The 19,901-nt window shown below is 45.6% G+C and overlaps 2 protein-coding genes across 3 annotated transcripts; one reads left to right on the top strand and one right to left on the bottom strand.

Annotated features, from left to right (window-relative positions):
• Nucleotides 1–217: 217 nt before the first annotated feature.
• On the top strand, nt 218–13,337 carry MLF2 (myeloid leukemia factor 2). Of its 2 annotated transcripts, none has more exons than XM_035097092.2 (9): nt 218–321; nt 2,251–2,323; nt 2,439–2,565; nt 5,187–5,222; nt 7,887–7,940; nt 8,829–8,954; nt 10,299–10,458; nt 10,557–10,796; nt 12,661–13,337. In XM_035097092.2, the coding sequence occupies exons 2-8, from the start codon at nt 2,274–2,276 to the stop codon at nt 10,733–10,735; spliced, it is 732 nt and encodes a 243-aa protein (XP_034952983.1). In that variant the 5' UTR covers nt 218–321; nt 2,251–2,273; the 3' UTR covers nt 10,736–10,796; nt 12,661–13,337. The 2 variants fall into 2 exon arrangements, with proteins under 2 accessions (XP_034952983.1, XP_034952981.1); XM_035097090.2 differs by having other exon boundaries at nt 220–607.
• Nucleotides 13,338–14,581: 1,244 nt separating this feature from the next.
• On the bottom strand, nt 14,582–18,709 carry LOC118075303 (transcription factor HES-2-like). The gene is made up of 4 exons (XM_035097210.2): nt 18,614–18,709; nt 15,891–15,986; nt 15,150–15,231; nt 14,582–14,999 (listed from the first exon to the last, which is right to left on the bottom strand). The coding sequence occupies exons 1-4, from the start codon at nt 18,707–18,709 to the stop codon at nt 14,587–14,589; spliced, it is 687 nt and encodes a 228-aa protein (XP_034953101.2). The 3' UTR covers nt 14,582–14,586.
• Nucleotides 18,710–19,901: the final 1,192 nt, after the last annotated feature.

Below are 19,901 nucleotides of genomic sequence, written 5' to 3'. Positions count from 1 at the left end.
GCCTGCATTCCAAGCCCCTCGGAATGCTGCACTTTTCCTTGTTGCAATCCCTACAAACGAGAGCCATGCGGGTGGGTGGGACATCAGCAAGCCCCTGGCTATTGCACTAGAAGGCAAAGACCATCCACCGTGCAGCGGACTTCGCCCCAGATCCGGCTATGTAACTCCTTTCTCGAGGGTGGGGCTTTGAGGCTTTGAGGGGGCGGGGTTTCTGACATCACATCCTGCTTGGGCCTTGTTGTGGGTTTTCTTTGAAAAGGAAAAATATCCTTTTGCTTGCAAACGGGGATGATAGCAGTATTTGTATTTTCCTAAAAGAAGGTGGGGAAAGAGGGGTGCAACCCGGTCGGCCTTTCTTGTGGCCCTGTGGGTGGCTTGGTGGGTTGTGGGGGTGGAGAATTTGGAACAAAGAAGCTGGTCTTTTCCCCACACACACCAGCGTATTTGCAACAAAGAACATCTAGTGGGGGGAGGCAGGAAGGAAGGAAGGAAGGAAGGGGGAAAAAGGGATGCAGCATTAACCTTCCCCTTTAGGACTCGTGGCTGGAATAAATTCCGGGAGAGCAAGAAGCAGGAGACGACAGCAACAAAGGAGCTGGCCAGAGATGTGAGCAGTCCCTTTGGGGAGTCTTCTGTGGGGCTTGGAAGGATGGAGAGGGCGGGAGGGCGGGAGAGAGTTGTCCTGACAGCTTGAGAAAGGAGATGGGGAGTTAGCTCACAATGCTAAGCGTCCAGAACCTTCCCCCACCACTCCGGATTTTCGGCCTGGGGCATCTTGGAGACGGATACACGATCCGGAATTGGGAAAAGAAGGTGTTTTTGGAGAGAGAAGTTGGTAGTTTACCGTAGGCCTGCCTCTCTCTCTGTTTAGGTTACAGGGGCAAGCAGGTGTTATTGATGATATGCGCTGCAATAAGTGGATTTTGATGTAATTGCGTTAATTGTACCGTGCTATACAAATAGTACTTTTTGCCGTTGTTGGTTCCTGGTGTAAAATACCAATAATGTGATGTATTGTTGTATTCTGTATTGCTAAACGTGTTAAGGGTGGGTTTATTTTTTTTTGCATTTGTTTGCAGCTGACAGAGTTGTGGTTGGAATTAAGAGTGGAGGAGTTTGTGCAAGGGAGCTTTAGGTTTTCGGGTGGGGAGGGGGCTACGTGAGTTCCACAGAGTTCCATCTGCACTGGGATAGGAGTTGAGTATTTGTAGAGTAACCAGAAGGTCTAGGACCTGAGCACTGCATTTGGAGGTGATGCAACTGCGAAGAGATGATGGATTGGTGTGCAGCAGCCTGGGCAGGGTTTTCTCTGCTGTCCTTATATGCACTGTTTGTTCATTCTGCTATTTAAATAGTTGGATTCCTTACAGCTAGTGTAAAGGGTGACCCTAGAGCCCTGTGCTTCTAGTGCAGGGGTAACGAACATGATGTTTTGGACTACGACTCCCATCGTCCTGCTGGCTGGGCTGATGGGAGTTGTAGTCCGTAACATCTGGAGGACACCACATTTGCTTCCTCTCCTTTATTTGTTGTAAAGATGAGGGGATTTTGGCAAGTGGGTCTAGCTGTGCAGTGATGGGAAGAGTGACTATATACCAGGCACCTGCTAAGATTCTCTCTCTTCTTCATAGTTATTAAAAGGTGCAGGAGCCCTGTTGTCCCTTGCATTTGGTTGCCCCAATGCTTATATACACACAGAGAGATTGTGAGTGAGTAGTTGCAGTTTATGTGTTTGAGGGAGAACAGAGATTGGGTGGCATAGTGTGAAGGTAATTTCTGTTGGGTTACAGCACATGCTTCTCAGTAACTATCTCAATGCTGTACCTTTTGAGACCTATCAGGAAAGTAAATAGCAGTGATGGGGTATGTTGTCTAGTACGAATGAGGGCAGGCACATGTTCTTTACAATTCCTTATATTAGTGGGAAAAGACTTGGGACTTGCATTGTATAACAACTTTTGAAGACTTTAAAAATACTGTATACACAAACCTTTAACTAATGTCTAAAAATCATACAATGCCCTTTTAAAATGTGCTGGGGAGGGTTATTGGGTTGCTTTTGTTTTTATTTTTATTATGTGTTTTTACATTGTGATTTTATCTTGTGAACCACCCTGAGACCTGCGGGTATAGGGCGGTATATAAATTTAATTACCAGTAATTAAATTATAATAATAATAATATAATATAGGACTACATGCAAAGGGGGAGACTGGCATTCATATTCCTCTTTTGTTTCCAAATGAACAGCCCACCCTGCATTTGAGGGAATTATGTTCCGGTTCATGAGAGATGGAGAGCCAGAGGACCCGATGTTTATGATGTGAGTACTCTAGTTTTGCCTCCTGGAGGGAAGCAGCGGACAGAGGGGAGGGATAGGTTTAATGTGAACTTCTTCAATACCTAACTCCCTTGTGCATCATCTCCTCTTCCTTCAGGGACCCTCTTGCCATTCACCACCAGCATGTGAACCGTGTGCTCTCAGGTGGCTTTGGTTATAGCCCCTTCCTCAGCATTGGCAATGGGACTGTCCCTGCAACACGCCAGACTAGCCGAAGAATGCAGGTAATGGAAATCTGGAGATTTTGACTAGGTCTGTTTCCCCCCCCCCTTTGGTATGAATGCAAGTAAAGAAAGAGAGCCATAATATCCCTGTGCCATTTTTCTATCTAAATAATAATCCACATTTTGAACATGGGAAACTACACCGAGTCAAATCGTTGGTCTAACTAGCCTGATTTGGCTACTCTTACTAGCAGTGGCTTTCCCAAAGTTTCAGGGAGAGATAATCTCCCTCACTTCTCTGCCTTTCTATTTGAGACTAGCAGACTAAACCAGAGATTGTCTGAAAAAAAACATGTTGTGCCACTGAGCTTCAGCGTTGATTCCACACACACCCCTGCAGCTGTAGTATACAGGGTTGATGTTTCACTGTCCTGGACATGTCTTATAAGTCATAGCCTTATGAAGTTCATCAGTAAGTCAGGTTCAGACCCTGAACCACAGGCCCAAATGAGGGCTTGTGGGAGTGGCTGGGTACAGGGATACCAAAGAAGGGTGTCAGAAACATCAGAATGGCCAGTTCTAGTGCTTTATTAAAGAAAGGTGTAGACCAAACATTTCCAAACTTTGGCCCTCCAGATGTTTTGGACTACAATTCCCATCTTCCCCGACCACTGGTCCTGTTAGCTAGGGAGTTGTAGGCCAAAACATCTGGAGGGCCACAGTTTGGGGATGCCTGGTGTAGACTTACAGCAAATTAGCCAACCAGGTCTCCCAGCCTTTACACGGGATGGACACTGAAGCAAGGAGATGGCTTGTCCATGGCCTAGAACAGGCATCCCCAAACTGCGGTCCTCCAGATGTTTTGGCCTACAACTCCCATGATCCCTAGCTAACAGGACCAGTGGTCAGGGAAGATGGGATTGTAGTCCAAAACATCTGGAGGGCCGAAGTTTGGGGGTGTCTGGCCTAGAAACACTCATGTCTTCTTTATTCACAAAGCAACATTCACCACCTGGGCCAGGACTTCCCTTCAGATGAGGGCATAGGTGGCAAATACCCAAATCTTACAGATAGATAGTTCCCCTTTCTGGGCTCAGAGCCCAGCACCCCAAGCCCACAGATAAGGATAACGTCAAAGCAAGCCAATTAGTTTACAGCAAAGCAAGTGAATAAAAACATATATGAGCTCATTGCTGCAACAACTACCAATTAATTGTGGGGTTATCTTGACTACTAAGATATCAGTTGCAGAGCTTCCGGAACAGTTCACCTTGGGTTCAACACAAGAGAGATCCTATTGAACACATCACAAATTTGTTTGGGCTTTCAGTATCCTTAGTAAGTTGGTGTTACCCACCAACCTAGTTAATTTATTGTCTCCATGGGTGAACTGATGAGAAAATTAAATAGCAGAACCAGAACAGAGTAGTTGAGGGTGGGCAAACAGTTCAGTTCCTCCAGCTTTTCCTCCTGCTTTCTGTTCTTCATTCAGTTGCCAGTTTATAAGAAGCCAGGCAGCTTTAGTACATGACTGATAAGATTTTTTTAAGGAGTATTTAGTGTGGGGGTGAGGAAACAGAGGCCTTCCAGATGTTATTGGACCCTAACTCCCATCAGCCCTTCCTGAAGGGCCAGTGTTCAGGTATGATTCCCCAACCCTGCTAGTGAGATATTTTTCAAAAGCATTTTGCAATTCCAAGTATATCAGGTTTCCCCTTTAAAATGCCAAATAATTTTTAACGTCAATGTTCACTTTCAAATGATTTTTTGTCGAAACAAGACTGGACATTTTCTTGGTCTTCCTTTAGCTCACCCACTTACACCCTTTTCTTCTAATAGTCCTACAGTCTCTTCCTGTTTCGCTGCTGGATTAGGGTTTTTGTGTAGGGTTTGTTTGTTTGTTTGTTTGTTTGTTTGTTTGTTTGTTTAAATCTTCATTTGGGCATTGCTTCCAGTTCTTAAATGAAGCGTCTTTGCCTTTTATAATTATAATATTTTTTTTTACTTATTTCTAACCTTTCTAATCTGTAAGGTAAAGGTAAAGGGACCCCTGACCATTAGGTCCAGTCGTGACCGACTCTGGGGTTGCAGCGCTCATCTCGCACTATTGGCCGAGGGAGCCGGCATACAGCTTCCAGGTCATGTGGCCAGCATGACAAAGCCGCTTCTGGCAAACCAGAGCAGCACATGGAAACGCCGTTTACCTTCCCGCTGTGCTTTTGACGTGCTTTCGAACTGCTAGGTTGGCAGGAGCTGGGACCGAGCAACGGGAGCTCACCCCGTCGCAGGGATTCGAACCGCTGACCTTCTGATCAGCAAGCCCTAGACTCTGTGGTTTAACCCACAGCGCCACCTGGGTCCCTGATTTCTAATCTGTAGGATGTATTTTATTTGGCTTTCTATTATATGACATTATATAACCTGCAAGCTACTTAAAGAGATTTGACCTTGCTTTTAAATTTCTTTTTAAATGCTTGTTCCACTTTTGAGAGATTCTCTATTTTGAAATTAAATTACTCTGTTGATAGACTTGAGGAGCTGATGTCATACTATAGCCCCCCCCCCTTGAATCTCTTAACTGAGTGAGTGAGCCCCTTTGTTATTCTAAGATGTGGGTAGGAAAGATGTTTATTACAGAAGGGTGGCTTGTCATTGTTCTTTATGCCTCTGTCCTTTTACAGGCAGGAACTGTTTCGCCCTTTGGGATGCTAGGAATGGTAAGCCCTGCTGTTTTTCTCCCCACACAAACGTAGTTCTCTGAATCTTTTCCTCTGAGTAACATTCCAGATTTCTTCTGTTGTGGAGTGTAATCTCGAAATCAGGAAAGTAATGATACTTGTAAATTCCTTGACAGAAAAGGAGAATGTGGAGGCTTACTCTGTTCTGATAGGAGAATTATAAAGGCCATGATAAAAGGGGGAAGGAATCCCCTTCTGCCTTTCAAGAGAAAAATAAAAAAAGTCAAAAGGGGAGAAAATTGTAAATAATAGATTAGAATTTTGCAGAATGGCTTTGCTTGCATGTCACTTTAAGCCATAGGTAAGGTTTTACTGTGGTTTAAAGGCTTTTTCTGCATGCTGGTGCATTAGAAGAAAATAGAATAATATAGAATCAGAGTTGGAAGGGATCTTGAGGGTCATCTAGTCCAACCCCATGCAATGAGGGAATATCCAGCTGTCTCTTATGGGGATCAAACCCACAACCTTGCCGTTGTCAGCACCGTGCTCTAACCAACTGAGCTATGCAATAACAGAATAATTAAGGAACTAAGGTTTGGTTTTGCTTAGCATTATGTCTGAACCCAAGCTTGTGGTTTGTGTCCCCCAGACAAACCATGAGAGAATGGTAAGTCAATAACAATCCTTGGTTACAGCTCATAGTTTATTTGGAGAGACAAACCATGACCCTGGGTTTGGACGTCACGAAACCATGGCTTCGCTCCCGGTAGTGCAGCAGGATTCTGAGCAGGGAGAGGAATGAAGGGGTTGTGATTTGCTCCCTGTTCACCATTACATTGCACGTTCACCTTTAAACCATAACTTAGCTAATAGTTTAAAGTGATGTGTGAATGTGAATTTGGCTGTCTTGGGAGATTTTTTCAGTCAAGATCATGGCAGTGATGGGAAAGACTGCTTATTTGGATAATGAGGGCACTCAGGGAGGTTAGCTGGAGAGAACTACGGCAGTAAGTGGCGAGAATCAACTTGCTCATTGTGTGAGCACAAACCATTTCCAAATGGCATGTGAATTTGACAAAACCAAATTGGACATTGGGCCATAGACATGAGGCCAAAGAGATATGCAGGAGTCCACACATTTTTGGCTTGGCTTAGTTTAGTAACTAAGTTTCTGGCGTGTGCTAAGAACTTGGAAGGGAGTTTTGCTTATTGTGCTGCGTCTACCTGGTTGAAAGCTTAACAGCGTGACAGAGGAGCCCTCTCTCCTCTTCCTCACTGGGGAGGACGGGGGTCTCATGTGGTGCTGCCGATCTGTGGCTTTCTCAGGTGACAAGTGGATTTCCTGGATATATTGTTTTTTACCTTGAATAACTTGGTCCTGGCCGCTTTAGTTTCAGAGCAATTGATAGTGTGTAGATCTTGCTGTGCTGACTGATATTCCTATGATGAAGGCAAAGAATATTTAGCCTAAATGGTGAATATGTCCAAAATTGAGATGGAATCTGATGCACTAAGAACATGTACTGATGTAGATTTAATTTAAATTTCCTACTCTAAAAATGGTGGCTTTCCCGATTCCTTCCTTTTTATGCTTTCCTGTGTATGAAAAGTAACAACTTGTAACCTTAGCACTGTAAATACAGAACGGGTGTGTGTGACAGTGTTGTGTATTGAGTTTGGACTAGGTAGCCCTAGATTCAAATCAGTGTTCAGGCATGAGGCTCACTGGGTGACCCTAAGCCACCCAGTCTCTGTCCTAATTTAGTAAATCTTCGTCTTAAATTAGACTGAGTGAACAGGAGGGATTGTGAGGACAAAAAGAGCACAGTGCCTTCAGTTTTACGGAGAAAAGTCTGGAGCTGGTAGTTGCTCTTGAGTGTAATCCAGAATATGTCCCTTGGGTTTCGGGCAGAGGTGGGGAGCTGGATCTCACCAGGGGGCCAGATCCTTTTATCGACACACCCCTGTGCACAGTAGGCAGCATTCCAGCCATGCAAAAGTCAGAGGTTTCTACATACATGCACACAATCCATGTCCACAATCACACTGCATCCAGGAAAGCAAAAGGCATTGGCAAAGTTACAGTGGTGCCTCGCTAGACGAATTTAATTCGTTCCATGGGTCTTTTCTTCTAACGAAAAATTCGTCTAGCGAATCCCATAGGAATGCATTGGATTTTTTTTGGATTTTTTTTTTGCCCATAGGAACGCATTAATTGAATTTCAATGCATTCCTATGGGAAACCGCGATTCGCTAGACGAATTTTTCGTAAAACGAATTCATCTAGTGAGGCAACCTCCACTAGAAAAAACCTTTCGTTAAGCGGAAATTTCGTTAAGCAGGGCATTCGTTAAGCGAGGCACCACTGTAGTTCAAAGGCAGAAGCGCTCCGTGAGGGTGCAGGGCAAGCTTGTGAGTGTTAGGCATTTACTGGGGAGAATCTTGTAGCCCCAAAAGAGAAGTTCGCCATTCCTGATTTGGGGCATAGCCACCCTTGAAACGGTACTGTGCACTCATGAGGGTCTGGCAACAGTCTAGACTTAGTCAGCAGTGGCCATCCTTGATATTTGCAGGTGTTCGTGGAAACATTAAAAAAAAAAAAGGAGTAGAAACTCTGTTCATTCTATCAGAGCATCATTTGTGCCTTCATTGACTAATCACTCTCCCCAAACCTCAGCTCTTTTCCTATACTCTTTCCTTCAGGCAGGTGGTTTTATGGACATGTTCGGAATGATGAACGATATGATTGGGAACATGGTAAGACCCCCTGTGTGCATTCCTGTTGCATGGTATGATCCCTGTGTTTGCATCTTTCCGTTCATTTGCACCACGGTCACCCCCAACAACTGATCCCATGACAGAAGTGACACAACTGGGCTTGTGATGCGCTGCTGCATGACACCCACTCTATGGGTTGGGTCACTTGTAGACGTGGCTGTGACTTTGCTCCCTCGGAAGACAGATTATTGCTTATGCCCAGGGCTCTCTGTATGTGGCAGTTTCATTGTAGTGTGCAGTGCGCACACATACCCCTGCGAAAAACGCAAATCAGAGCGTAATACAAGTATTGGGAACAGAATTCTTGAGGATCTTGGTTATCACTGTGAGAAGATATGTTTGAAATCAATACCTGCTGGAATCTCAGCCGAACTAGTGGCTGAATAGAATTTCCAGCTGCTGGATTTCAGTGCCCTGCCTAGATCATTATCCCGCCTTCCCTGACCCACAAACCCAGGGTAGATTTTGCAAAGTGGTAACAGCTGCAGAGTAAGACACACACACACAAATTCTATAAATTTCTGGCCTAGTTTTTACAAGTTACAGAACTCTGATTGCTTGCAAGCAGAATTTTATTCCCCAATGTAGGTGGGTGAAGTGGTGGCAAATCAGCTTTTAAGCACGTGCAGAGTTAGTTAATATTTTCTCCTAGTTCCAAACAAGTTGTGCCCCATTCTTGCTTCTTGAATAGTGTAGGAGGGAAGATACCCCCTTTCAATACGTTTTTCAAAATGTCAAGAAAAACCCAGAAACTCAAAGGAGGGGAGACTTGTTTGCAGAAATGGTGCTTTTCATTCTGTAGTCACAAGAGTTCTGTGGATGGCTCCAGTAAGGCTGCTCACCTTCTTTGATCTTTTGCACGTCTAGGAGCACATGACTAGTAGTTCCAACTGCCAGACGTTTACCTCTTCAACTGTCATATCCTACTCGAATCTGGGGGAGGGCCCCAAAGTCTATCAGGAGACCTCAGAGACACGCTCTGCACCTGGTGGGGTAAGAAAGAGACTGTTTTCTTTTACTAGAATTTTCGACAAGTCCATGGATTGCTGTTCCCACCGGGTGTATAGGCATTGTTATAAGAAAAAAACCTGCTCCTTCTCCCTTATAGGGTACCCAAGAGTCCTTATGTAGGTTCTCTAACAGTAGGAGAAAATAACGGAGGCCAACCAGAGAATATTGAGAAGCAAGGCAGCTAGTAAGCCTGATATTTATTAAACTGTTGCAACAGGGTCCTCACTCACCACATGCAGGAGGGAGGAGGAACCCAGAACAATGGCGCACAAGCCCTTATATAGACTTTTGAAATTGCCACCCTGTTGGTCAATACATCATACCGGTACCTATCATACCTCCAATACATCATACCGGTACATACATCACAGAAGGGGCAGTCTACAGCAGAATCCTGCCTGGTAGGAAACCTATTGATGGGTTTACCTGGAGAGCCTGGCCATTCTTTTGTGATGATACATACTAAATTCCTGAGTCCAGGTCACAGGCTCACCCTAAAAAGGTAAAGGGACCCCTGACCATTAGGTCCAGTCGTGACCGACTGGGGTTGCGCGCTCATCTCGCATTATTGGCCGAGGGAGCCGGCGTATAGCTTCCAGGTCATGTGGCCAGCATGACAAAGCTGCTACTGGCAAACCAGAGCAGCACATGGAAACGCCGTTTACCTTCCCGCTGTAGCGGTTCCTATTTATCTACTTGCATTTTGATGTGCTTTCGAACTGCTAGGTTGGCAGGAGCTGGGACCAAGCAACAGGAGCTCACCCCGTCACAGGGATTCGAACCGCCGACCTTCTGATCAGCAAGCCCTAGGCTCAGTGGTTTAACCACAGCGCCACCTGGGTCCCTATTCATGCCCAGTTGTGCCCTTAAGGCAGGATTTGTGAGCACAGAGACAATGGGGAGGGCTTTTCCCATTTCCATCCAAACTGCAGAGGAATATTTGAGGTTACTGAAAGAGTCAAAATGGCTTTAGGACTGTTTTCCTGTACTGTTTCAGACATGTTGTGTATATATTTATTTATGGATGTGTTTGCCTGGTACATTTATGAACATTTATTTTATATCTTAGACCTTATAATTCTCATAACAGCATGAATGCAGACTGGGTGTGCTGAGGGTCAACATACAAGATTTGGAGTCTCTGGTGGGTTTATGTTTTCCGGTGCAGGATGAATTCTTATGTAGGGCCAACAGATTTGATGACTAAAATTACCTGCTGTGAAATTTGAGGCAAACCACTTGGCTTCCGTTTGGGAAGATCCAGGGAGTTAGGCTAGCAAAATAGTTCCACACCCCCAAATTACAACTTTGTTCTCTTGCCCTTAGATCCGGGAGACGAGGCGGACGGTGCGAGACTCTGACAGCGGCTTGGAGCAGATGTCTATTGGACACCACATCCGGGAACGTGCGCACATCATGCAGCGCTCGCGCAATCACCGCACGGGTGACCAAGAGGAGAGGCAAGACTACATCAACCTGGATGAGAGTGAGTGTTTCCCTCTGGCTCCTCCCTCGAGACAGTCTGCCCAGCCTCAACCCCTCCCCCCAACTCAGTGGCCTCCTCTCCCCCTTTCCCAATTTCAGGTGATGCTGCTGCGTTTGACGACGAATGGAGGCGAGAAACATCCCGCTTCCGGACGCAAAGAGGGCTGGAATACCGGCGCCACGAGGGAAGCAATGGCCGCCGGGCTGAAGGGGCCCGCCTTGCTATTCAGGGACCTGAAGAGTCTCCAACCAGACAGTCGCGCCGGTACGACTGGTGAACCCAGAGCAGACTTAAGGGGGGTGTGATGCGGTCACCCCCAAATCTACCTTCATGCTCTTGTAAGTCTTAACTGTTGCCCCTCGCTGTGCCCCCAGGGTATGCCTGTCCAGCTTCTCAGTTGGGGTACAACCTGGTGAACCTGACTACTTTTTGAGTGCAGCATTGGGCCTGTGACTTACCTCTGTGCCCAGCAGTGATCACCTTCTTTTTTTGGTGTTTTCTAACACACACACACACTGCCATATACAGGAAAACAACATGTACATGTGCCTGGCTGGGCCTTAAAGTTGGTGATATTTACAGAGCATGAGAGAATGTTAAGGTGCAGCAGGCTGCCCCAAATAGGGCATAGGAGGGAGTGATGGATAAGAAGAAAGCTGAGCTTTCTGGAAGGAGGGTTTTTGCTCTTCTTGTGTCAGAGGAATTACAGAGAATGAGGAGTGGTTGACGAGGGATTATTTTAATAAAATCTAATAAAACGCTTCAAAACAAAGCAGGGTATATGATTCATCTGGTGGCTCCTGGTGTAATTCTATTTCTGAAAAGAAGCCCGATAGAGCTTTGTCATTACCTTTACGGGAGGCCATCAGGGAGCGCTATGCATGCTACACTGAGTCTTGAGCAAAGGCAGTTTGCAGGGCGGAAAGTTAGTCCAAGGCCCTTTGCAGCCCTGGAAGTAGGTCCCAGAGGTTCCATGCTTTTTCCAGTCAGGATCTCATTGTGGAGATCCTAATGCTTGTGCTTCCACTGAGCACCCACAAGAATTGAGTATTATTTTCTTTTCAAAAATAATCTCTTATTCTGCTGGGCTGTTCATCTTCCCAAAGACGAACTTGGCTGCAGCCACAATTGTTGGTAACATAAGGGCAGATTTCAATGTCCGTAAAGCCCGCCCCCAGGCCAGCCCTATTGGCCAGCCAGAGGCTTGGCGCGGCAGCAAGGATTGGCTGCATCAGGGGGCCGATACACGCCCCCCTGCTTGCCTTGAGGAGCATGTCCCGCCCGCCCCTCGTGGAGGAGGAGACATCTTGCAGCCACACTTAGCAATAAATCCAAACCTGTTTCAATGAGGTTTATTTAAAAGTGAATAAATTTTTTGCCTTGGTTTGAAATGGGGCAGCTGTCATCACTTCTCTTCAGCAAGCTTTGGAATGATTGCTTTCAGAGGCTTTTTAGGCTTATCTTGCAAAGAGAATTCCCTTCTCACATAACCACAGTTGAGAGCAAGGGAGGCTGTAGTACGGAAATGTTGTAAACTAGGGTTTGGGGAAAGCAGATGTTGTTAAAGACTCCAGCTCCCATCATCCCTGATCACTGGCCATGCTGGCTGGGTATGGCGATAGTTGGGGGTCCAGAAACATCCGGAGGACAACAAAATAGTCATCCCTGGCCTGAGCCATGAGCAAAGTACACATACCATGCCAGAAACTAGGCACCTGAGCTGCTTAAAAAAGAAGCAGCAGCAAACTTGGATTTAGTTTCTGCTGATAGGTTTGATTGAATGAAAGCAAATTCTCATTTGACTCAAGATACTTTAACAGTGTTCAAAGCTAGAGGTTGACTTACTGAGGAGGTACAATTCAGATTAGCAGCTGGGAAATTCCATAGCTCCATTCAAAGTCTTCCATAGAGAAGATAGATGAGAAGGGGAAAAAGTTCTAGACTACAGTCTCTCTGAGAGGCCAGGTTTTTGTGTGTGCGGGAGCTTTCCTATAGAGAGGAAAATTCCACCATGTGAGCCCCAACCTGCAATCTGAAATTGTACAGCCCTGAAACAAATTGAACATCCCTGTGCGATCTCAGCCATGGGGGTTTTGTACTGAGTTTCCTGTTTTTCTTGCTCACTGCTCCTTCTGCATTTCCCTTCTGTTCCCTTTCTGATTTCTATTATTTCTCTTCTTCTCCTCCCACCCTCTTGCTCAGGTACAGACAGTGAAACTCTGATGGCGAAGCCCCTACAAAACATCACTTGGACCTTCCTCAAGTTGAATACTAGCCTCCTGCCCCTCTTTTAAGATATAAATTAAGTGACTAACTCTCTCTTCACAGTTGTACTCCTTGCATAGAGCAGGTGGCCAAGGGGAATGGGAGGGACCTTGTCCATGAATGAGTGACACATCAATTTTACTTCGTTCTTTTTCCTCTTAACTCCTCCCTGCCCTTCACTGAGCCACCCAATACCTCCCCTTAGTGTTTTTTGGAGGGGTGCAGGAGTGGTCTCCCTCAGTTTTTGCCACCCCCTCTATTTCCTGCTCCAAGTTTGGCTGGTTCCGAAGTTTGTATTTAATCTACCCACCCACCTCAAGTGGCAACCAAGTAAGGAAACCTGTTGACCTGCTATTAGTTTCAAGCACTTGGAAAAATAACCTTTAGTCGCCTTTGCTCTCAGCCTGCCTGCCTGCCTGCCTGCCTGCCTGCCTGCCTGCCCTGGAAATGGGGTATGTATGAAAGGGTGCAAGGGATCAGGTGAGGTGTGGACAAATAAAACAGGCCCTACCTCTCTGCCCCAATCCAGTCAGCTCCCCATCTTATGAAATTTGATTTTGTGAAACTTGTAACTAGATGTTTACTGAGTTGAATAAAGAAATGGAACCTGTAAAGCAAGTGGAGTCGGCCTCCTCTATCTCCCATCTTTGCGTCTCTTGAGTTCTCAAGGGATACAGGGCCGCTTGTTGGCTTTGTGTGAGACTTTTCTTTGAACACCTGGTCTCAAAAGTCTGCATTTCCTCTTATAAATCAGTGAGTTTGACAAGCTCCGCGTATGGCTAGTTTTATTAAAAACCTTTACCCTTTCTTCCCAGTGCGTGCGACTATTTGCAAGATGGAATCCTTGACAGAACAAGAGTAGCACTAAATCCCTGGACCCTGAAGTTGTAATCTTGATCAGAATGAAAATGGCCTGTTTTCCTTCTCCTTCAGACTGGCAGCTCCTGTGAGGAATACTTAATAGTCTGCCTGGACATTGCTAAACACTGGAGGGTTACGTTCTTTACAACTATTGCTTTAAAATGGATCTCTTAAAATACACCAAGTGTCCCTATGTCATATTCAGCATTACACCTATGAAACATGGAATTAGCTCTGGCAGATTAGGCAGGCAACCCTCCAACCAAACAAACAAACATCTACTGTGTTGTTAATTGCATTTAGCAAGCAAGCCTCAGGGAGCATTGCCCAAGCTAGGTCCAGTTGTCACTGCATGTCCATTGCTTGCCATAGCACTTAATGACTCTACTGAGAAGTAGGGCTTGTCTGTGTGTATTCATCTTACTTGCCCTAAGCTGCTGTAGGTAACTGAGCCGCAGATTTCAGAGGCTCATCAGATGGCAAAATGTCCATCTGAGACAAAGGTGAGTTCATATTTAGAGCTGAAACCTTTTACCGAAGCCTTCAGTATCACAGTTCAGAAAGCCATCTCGTTTTGGGAAGGCAATTCTGCTTTGTTTCATACTTGTGCTACCCCAGTTGGATGTCTTGAGTGAGGCCAAACCTCTTTATTGAGCAAGTGTGTGTCATGGTCTGCATAAAATATAAAAACATTCTTTTAAAAATAGCAACTTTAGAACAGCTGACAATAAAACTATCAATATACAGTCAAACATTTTGGAATGTTTCTGCTCCCAAACACCGAAAGTAAATGCTCCGGTTTTCAAATGTTTTTCGGAAGCCAAACGTCCGATGCGGCTTCCGCTTGAGTGCGGGAAGCTCCTGCAACCAATCGGTTGTCGAACATTTTGGAAGCCGGAAGGGCTTCTGGAATGGATTACATTCGACAACCGAGGTTTGCCTGTATAGATTAAAAAAACAAATATCCACAACAAATTACAAGTCACTTTTCCGGAACGTCATTCACCACGGTCTCCACACACGGGTGGTTGTAGCAAGCAAGGCTGGCTGAATCCAAGGTTTCTGTAGCTGGGGCAATAGCGTAGAAGCTGAAAGCTGCAACCAAGACCCAACTGTGAGAGAGTGGGAGTCTGAATCCAAAGGAGGCCCTGCAGGCATTCGAGGAGTTGCCCATAGAAAGGAAGATTGGTGGGAGGGGAGAGAGTCTGCCTTGCCTGGTTGCCAGGCTTTGAGGGCTGGTGTAATGGTAGACCTGGGCCCTGAAATCTTTTCCAAATGTAGTAGTATCTGATATTTCATCTCCTGCGCCAAAGAGGAGCCAGCTGAGTTAAGGAAGGTACAGATGGTATTGACGCAGTGGCAGTAACCAGAAACAAAATCTTGACTGTTTTGCGGGATGGAAGCAGCAACTGCACCTGGAGAGGAAAGACAAGGACAGTTAGGAACAGGAGCTTCCCTGGCAGATAATAAGCAGCGGCCTGAATGCTGGAGCTCAGCATCTTTTACATGGCCTCCCTTGGCCTTATGCCATGCGGAAAGAAGGGCCAAGGGGAAATACTTCTAACCTTTCTTCTTCAGCCTGCGTAGCTGCTGCACCGTCATCTCCAGAATCTCTGCTTTCTCCAGACGTGATAAGGCTCTGGTGTTCTGTGGAGGATAAAACACAACAGCCCAAAACACATCATCTTAAAAAAAAGTCGTATCTACCTTGAGTTTTGGCTGGGAAGGGTTCAAAAGTGAATTCATTGCACACACGCAACTTAACTGCACTGCATTGGTTCCCTGTTCTTGGCACAGAAGTGGATCGGTTAATCACCAGCTGTGGAGTGCAGCTTTCCATGTAAAAAGTAGGGGGGAAATGTCCAAATTCTGCAACTTTACATAATCTTTCATTATTTGCAACATTTAGTAAGTTTCAGAGAGGAAGCAAGGAGTTATGCTGGGTGCTTGGCTCTTGCACTCTGGAAATATTACTCTGCTATCCTGTCTTCTGAAGATTTCGGAGGCAGCCCACACCCTTTCAAGCATCCACAGCCCTGCCCTTTCCTGGAGGTTATGGCCTGTGTACTTTCTATGTTTCTAGTTTAGCACTAGTTTGTCTCATAGTACAGGAGATTGAGAAGAAATTCTTGCAAGGGATTGTCCAAATTGTATTAAAAATGCTTTTGTTGCCACAGATGATTGCAGCTAAACTTTTGGATTGTGCAGGGGGGAGGGTATTGCTCTTGCAAATACCAGCACCTCTCAAATCTAAGTTTTGGCCACATGGGTAGGTTGTTTCTGAAAAGACTGAACTCTCCATTTACCTGTTGATCAGGGAGCTGCTGAAGGAGCTTCCGCAGCTGCTCTAGGCTTGCATTAATGCGAGCCCTGCGGCGTTTCTCAATCAGTGGCTTGATGGACTGGCAGAAGCGAGTGGGGAGAAAAACAAAACTTATCAGAGAACTGAAAGGCAACAAATCTAGGGTATGCCCTGCGCTATGTGTTGGACTAACAACTTGGGACAATCGCTTAATGGGCATGGAGACTATGAACTCCTGAGCCTACCTACACCTGCCATGTTTCTCCAAAAATAAGCCATACCCCGAAAATAAGCCATAGTGATAGGCAGTTTAACCTTGTAGGTTAAACTGTACCATACTTAATAAAAAAAATTAAGACATCCCCTGAAAATAAGCCACTGTGGTGTTTTTTTTTTGCTTTTTAGGAAAAATAAATATAAGACGGTGTCTTATTTTTGGAGAAACACGGTATGTCCCCCACACCTGCCCCCCCCTTGTCCCTCAGAGACAGTACTACTGTCTTATCAGGATTCAACCCCCACCTGCCCCAAAGTTAAATTGTGGAGAATTCCCTCTGTCCTATGCCAAAGTGTGAGGAGAAGTTACACCTCAGAGTCGAGGCTTTTCCCCCCAGCTGAACTTGCCAGAACTCAGTTCCGGCACCTCTCAAGTGGGTGCCATTGCCGTGATAAGAGAACAAGGGAGGCATTCATGGTGAGCTCTGGCACCTCTTTTTCTAGAAAAATAGCACTGCTCACAGTGTGGGGTGGGGTGGAGTGAACCAGGAGACCCATGGTACTGTATTTTGGTATTTGTTGGAAGCCGCCCAGAGTGGCAGGGGAAACCCAGCCAGATGGGCGGGGTATAAATAATAATTAATAATAATATAATAAAGCTGCTGTGTTGAACTTTTTCCTGACAAAGGAAGGGCCGGGAAAATGTGCCCTGAGCATATGATTTGCCCAATAATTTATTTTTGGTATCAAAAGTGAGTTCACAGTCCTTTCACACAACAGTTCAACAACCTAGTTTCCTCTTGCTTTCTTCCTTTCAACAACCTACATGGCTGAACCGCCCAGAGAGGAGATCCTGATCTACCTTGCCTGCCTTGCAAAGCTGAAGAGGATATGTATCCACTCTGTGCCACAGCTGCTCGTCTTTACTGTATAATTTTAAATTTTGGAGCCAGGAAAAAACGCACACGTGCAAATGCTCTCAACCGATGCCATTACCAGCACATAGACTTAATTGTACTGTATGTTTCAGAACACAATTCCAAGCCTGTTTACTCAGAAACAAATCCCCTGAAATTCAATGGATCTGTCCCCCACCTCCCATATTGTGTGGAAAGCCTGTTGAATGGTGGATAAAACCCTTCCTTCCCTGTATCCCAAAATAATCTGCCACCTGTCCCTCAGCACTCCAGATCATTCACCAAGCACACCAACAAAGCTAATCATTTCTCAGCAGCAATGTTAAAAGGTTCGGGGAGGAGGGGAGTCTGCAAGACTGAGAGCAACAACCAAGAAGCTATTTTCACATCGATCCTTAATTTCTGCAAATGTGTATGTTGGCATTCGGTTCCCTCGCAGTGTCCAGCCCCACAGTTGGTGCAAGATGGCCGTGGTGGCTCATAGGTGAGGAAAAAGGGCTCTACAGAGAGAGGCAGTGTGGTGTAGTGGTTAGATCGTTGGTCTAAGACCCTGGGAAACAGGGTCTTTAGTCCCCCACTCACGCATGAAGGATAAAAATGGGGGCGAGAACTACCGTATGTGCAGCATCTTGGAGGAGAAATGCAACAAACAAAGTACAGGTGAAACTCAGAAAATCAGAATATCGTCACAAAGTGCATTTATTTCAATAAAGCAACTTAAAAGGTGAAACCAATATATGAGATAGATGCATGACATGCAAAGCAAGATATGGCAAGCCTTTATTTGTTGTAATTGTAATTATTTGTCGTTAGGCGGGTCAATTATAAATGGAATGCAATTAATGATATGTAATAGCGATGTTTAGGGGGACCCAGGTGGCGCTGTGGTTAAACCACTGAGCCTAGGGCTTGCTGATCAGAAGGTTGGCGGTTCGAATCCCTGTGACGGGGTGAGCTCCCGTTGCTTGGTCCCAGCTCCTGCCAACCTAGCAGTTCGAAAGCACATCAAAGTGCAAGTAGATAAATAGGAACCGCTACAGCGGGAAGGTAAACGGCGTTTCCATGTGCTGCTCTGGTTTGCCAGAAGCGGCTTTGTCATGCTGGCCACATGACCTGGAAGCTATACGCCGGCTCCCTCGGCCAATATTGCGAGATGAGCGCGCAACCCCAGAGTCGGTCACGACTGGACCTAATGGTCAGGGGTCCCTTTACCTTTACCTTTAATAGCGATGTTTATTTTTGTATGATTGTAACTATTTGTTTTATTACGGTGGAATTTCCAAAAGAAAGCATTTGTAAAACTTAACAGAAAAAATAATAAGTTGCATTACTGAAATAAATGCACTTTTCGACGATATTCCAATTTTCCTAGTTTCACCTGTATAGGTGCTCAGCGGCAGCTGCCATCACATGTCCCTGAGTGAAAAGTCCTAGAAGTTCACCTGCAGTCAACCAAGCGCCCAGGCGCAGCCCTGGTTGAATGTTACCTCTTTGGCGCACGTTTCAGGGGAAAACGGGACTTTGCTCTGTTAGATGCTTCTCATGCGAATGCGATCAACCGGGCGAAGGAAAGGAAGCATCTCTGTTTCCTTACCTTTCGGTAGAGGCTGTTGGGATGCTTCGATTTCCTTGCAGACGCTCCGCGCTTGCCCAGACCCTTTGACTCTGCCTGTCCCGCTGCCAGCTCCATCGCCCACCCTGCCTTTTGGAGACTGCGCGAAGCAAGAACGACAAGGCTGCCTTTTTTGTTTTGTTCTTAATCGGCTCGATACGAGGTTTTCATTCCTCGGCTGCCCCGCTCTGAGTAAAAGTGGTTCACGCCTCCTTCCAAGGTGTGAGCAGCTCCTCCTCTGGTCGGTGGAAAGGCTTGCCTTCTATAGCAGATGCTCCAGCCCCTCCCTCTCCTCTACACACAAACAAACACACACCTCAAAACCCTACAAAAGGACTGCAAAACTTGGAGTGAATCAGACGATGTTGGATTTCTGGGTGTTAACTATGATACATCAAATTCTCAGTTTGGGGAGCTGTGCAAAACAAGGGGTTGACACTACAAAACTTTGCCACTGGTTTGGAAGGGTCAACAATTCGAGGGTTTGTAGTTAATGAAGCTGTTTTGCTTCTATCCAGCTGAAGATGCTGATACAACCTCCCCCCCCCCACCTGGCGCTCTCAGGTGTTTTGCAGTATTCCCATCTGCCCCAGCCAACACCTGTGGTCTTAAAGGGATCCGCAGGGCCGGATTTAGGTTTGATGAGACCCCAAACTACTGAAGGTAATGAGGCCCTTTATATGCCCAGCTGTCTTTTGTCAACAACAAATTGTCACTGTTTTTTGTGTTGAATATATGCTATATGGTAATTTAAGGACCTAATAGGTATCTAAAGCCATTTGCACATAACAAAATATGTATTTTATCAAAGTAATTGTTGAACTGAAATACAATTAAGTATATTTTTGGGGGGGGGGCCAAGAGAGTGGGGCCCTAAGCTATAGTTTGTTTAGCCGCATCCAGTTGGGGAGACTTGCTCTGGGCAGAAGAAAATAAGACCCAGAAGGGTTTTTTTGGGGGGGGACATGCATTGGTGATGGGTGGCAGTTACGTGTGTCTCTCTCTTCAACAGTGGTATTTCTGTCTCATGAAAATTGTGGGTAGCCCTGGTGACCTATAAGAAATGGCTGCAACAATCTTAAAGTGTGTGTGTGCTGTACCATTAATAAGAATTAAAAAGAAACAAAAGCTTACAACAGAATTTTTATTAGGGACCGAGTTAATGCGCAAAGTAGTCCCAGAGCTATGGAACAGGATTACACTTTGACTTCGTGCTAAACGTGTGTTTTTCTGTGAAGCTTTCTGTACAACTCCTTAGGCCTCGTGCCTG

The sequence above is a fragment of the Zootoca vivipara genome, chromosome 16 (genome assembly GCF_963506605.1).
Source record: "Zootoca vivipara chromosome 16, rZooViv1.1, whole genome shotgun sequence".
In the NCBI taxonomy this organism is placed as follows: Eukaryota; Metazoa; Chordata; class Lepidosauria; order Squamata; family Lacertidae; genus Zootoca; species Zootoca vivipara.
This window is presented reverse-complemented; position numbering and strand designations above follow the sequence as displayed.

Coding starts and splice junctions, on each gene's coding strand:
- MLF2 (XM_035097092.2), top strand. CDS start 2,274: ATGTTCCGGTTCATGAGAGATGGAGAGCCAGAGGACCCGATGTTTATG. Junction 2,566..5,186: donor AGACTAGCCGAAGAATGCAG/GTAATGGAAATC, acceptor GTCCTTTTACAG/GCAGGAACTGTTTCGCCCTT. Junction 7,941..8,828: donor ACGATATGATTGGGAACATG/GTAAGACCCCCT, acceptor TTGCACGTCTAG/GAGCACATGACTAGTAGTTC.
- LOC118075303 (XM_035097210.2), bottom strand. CDS start 18,709: ATGGAGCTGGCAGCGGGACAGGCAGAGTCAAAGGGTCTGGGCAAGCGC. Junction 15,232..15,890: donor AGCAGCTCCCTGATCAACAG/GTAAATGGAGAG, acceptor TATCCTCCACAG/AACACCAGAGCCTTATCACG. Junction 15,000..15,149: donor ACGCAGGCTGAAGAAGAAAG/GTTAGAAGTATT, acceptor TTTCCTCTCCAG/GTGCAGTTGCTGCTTCCATC.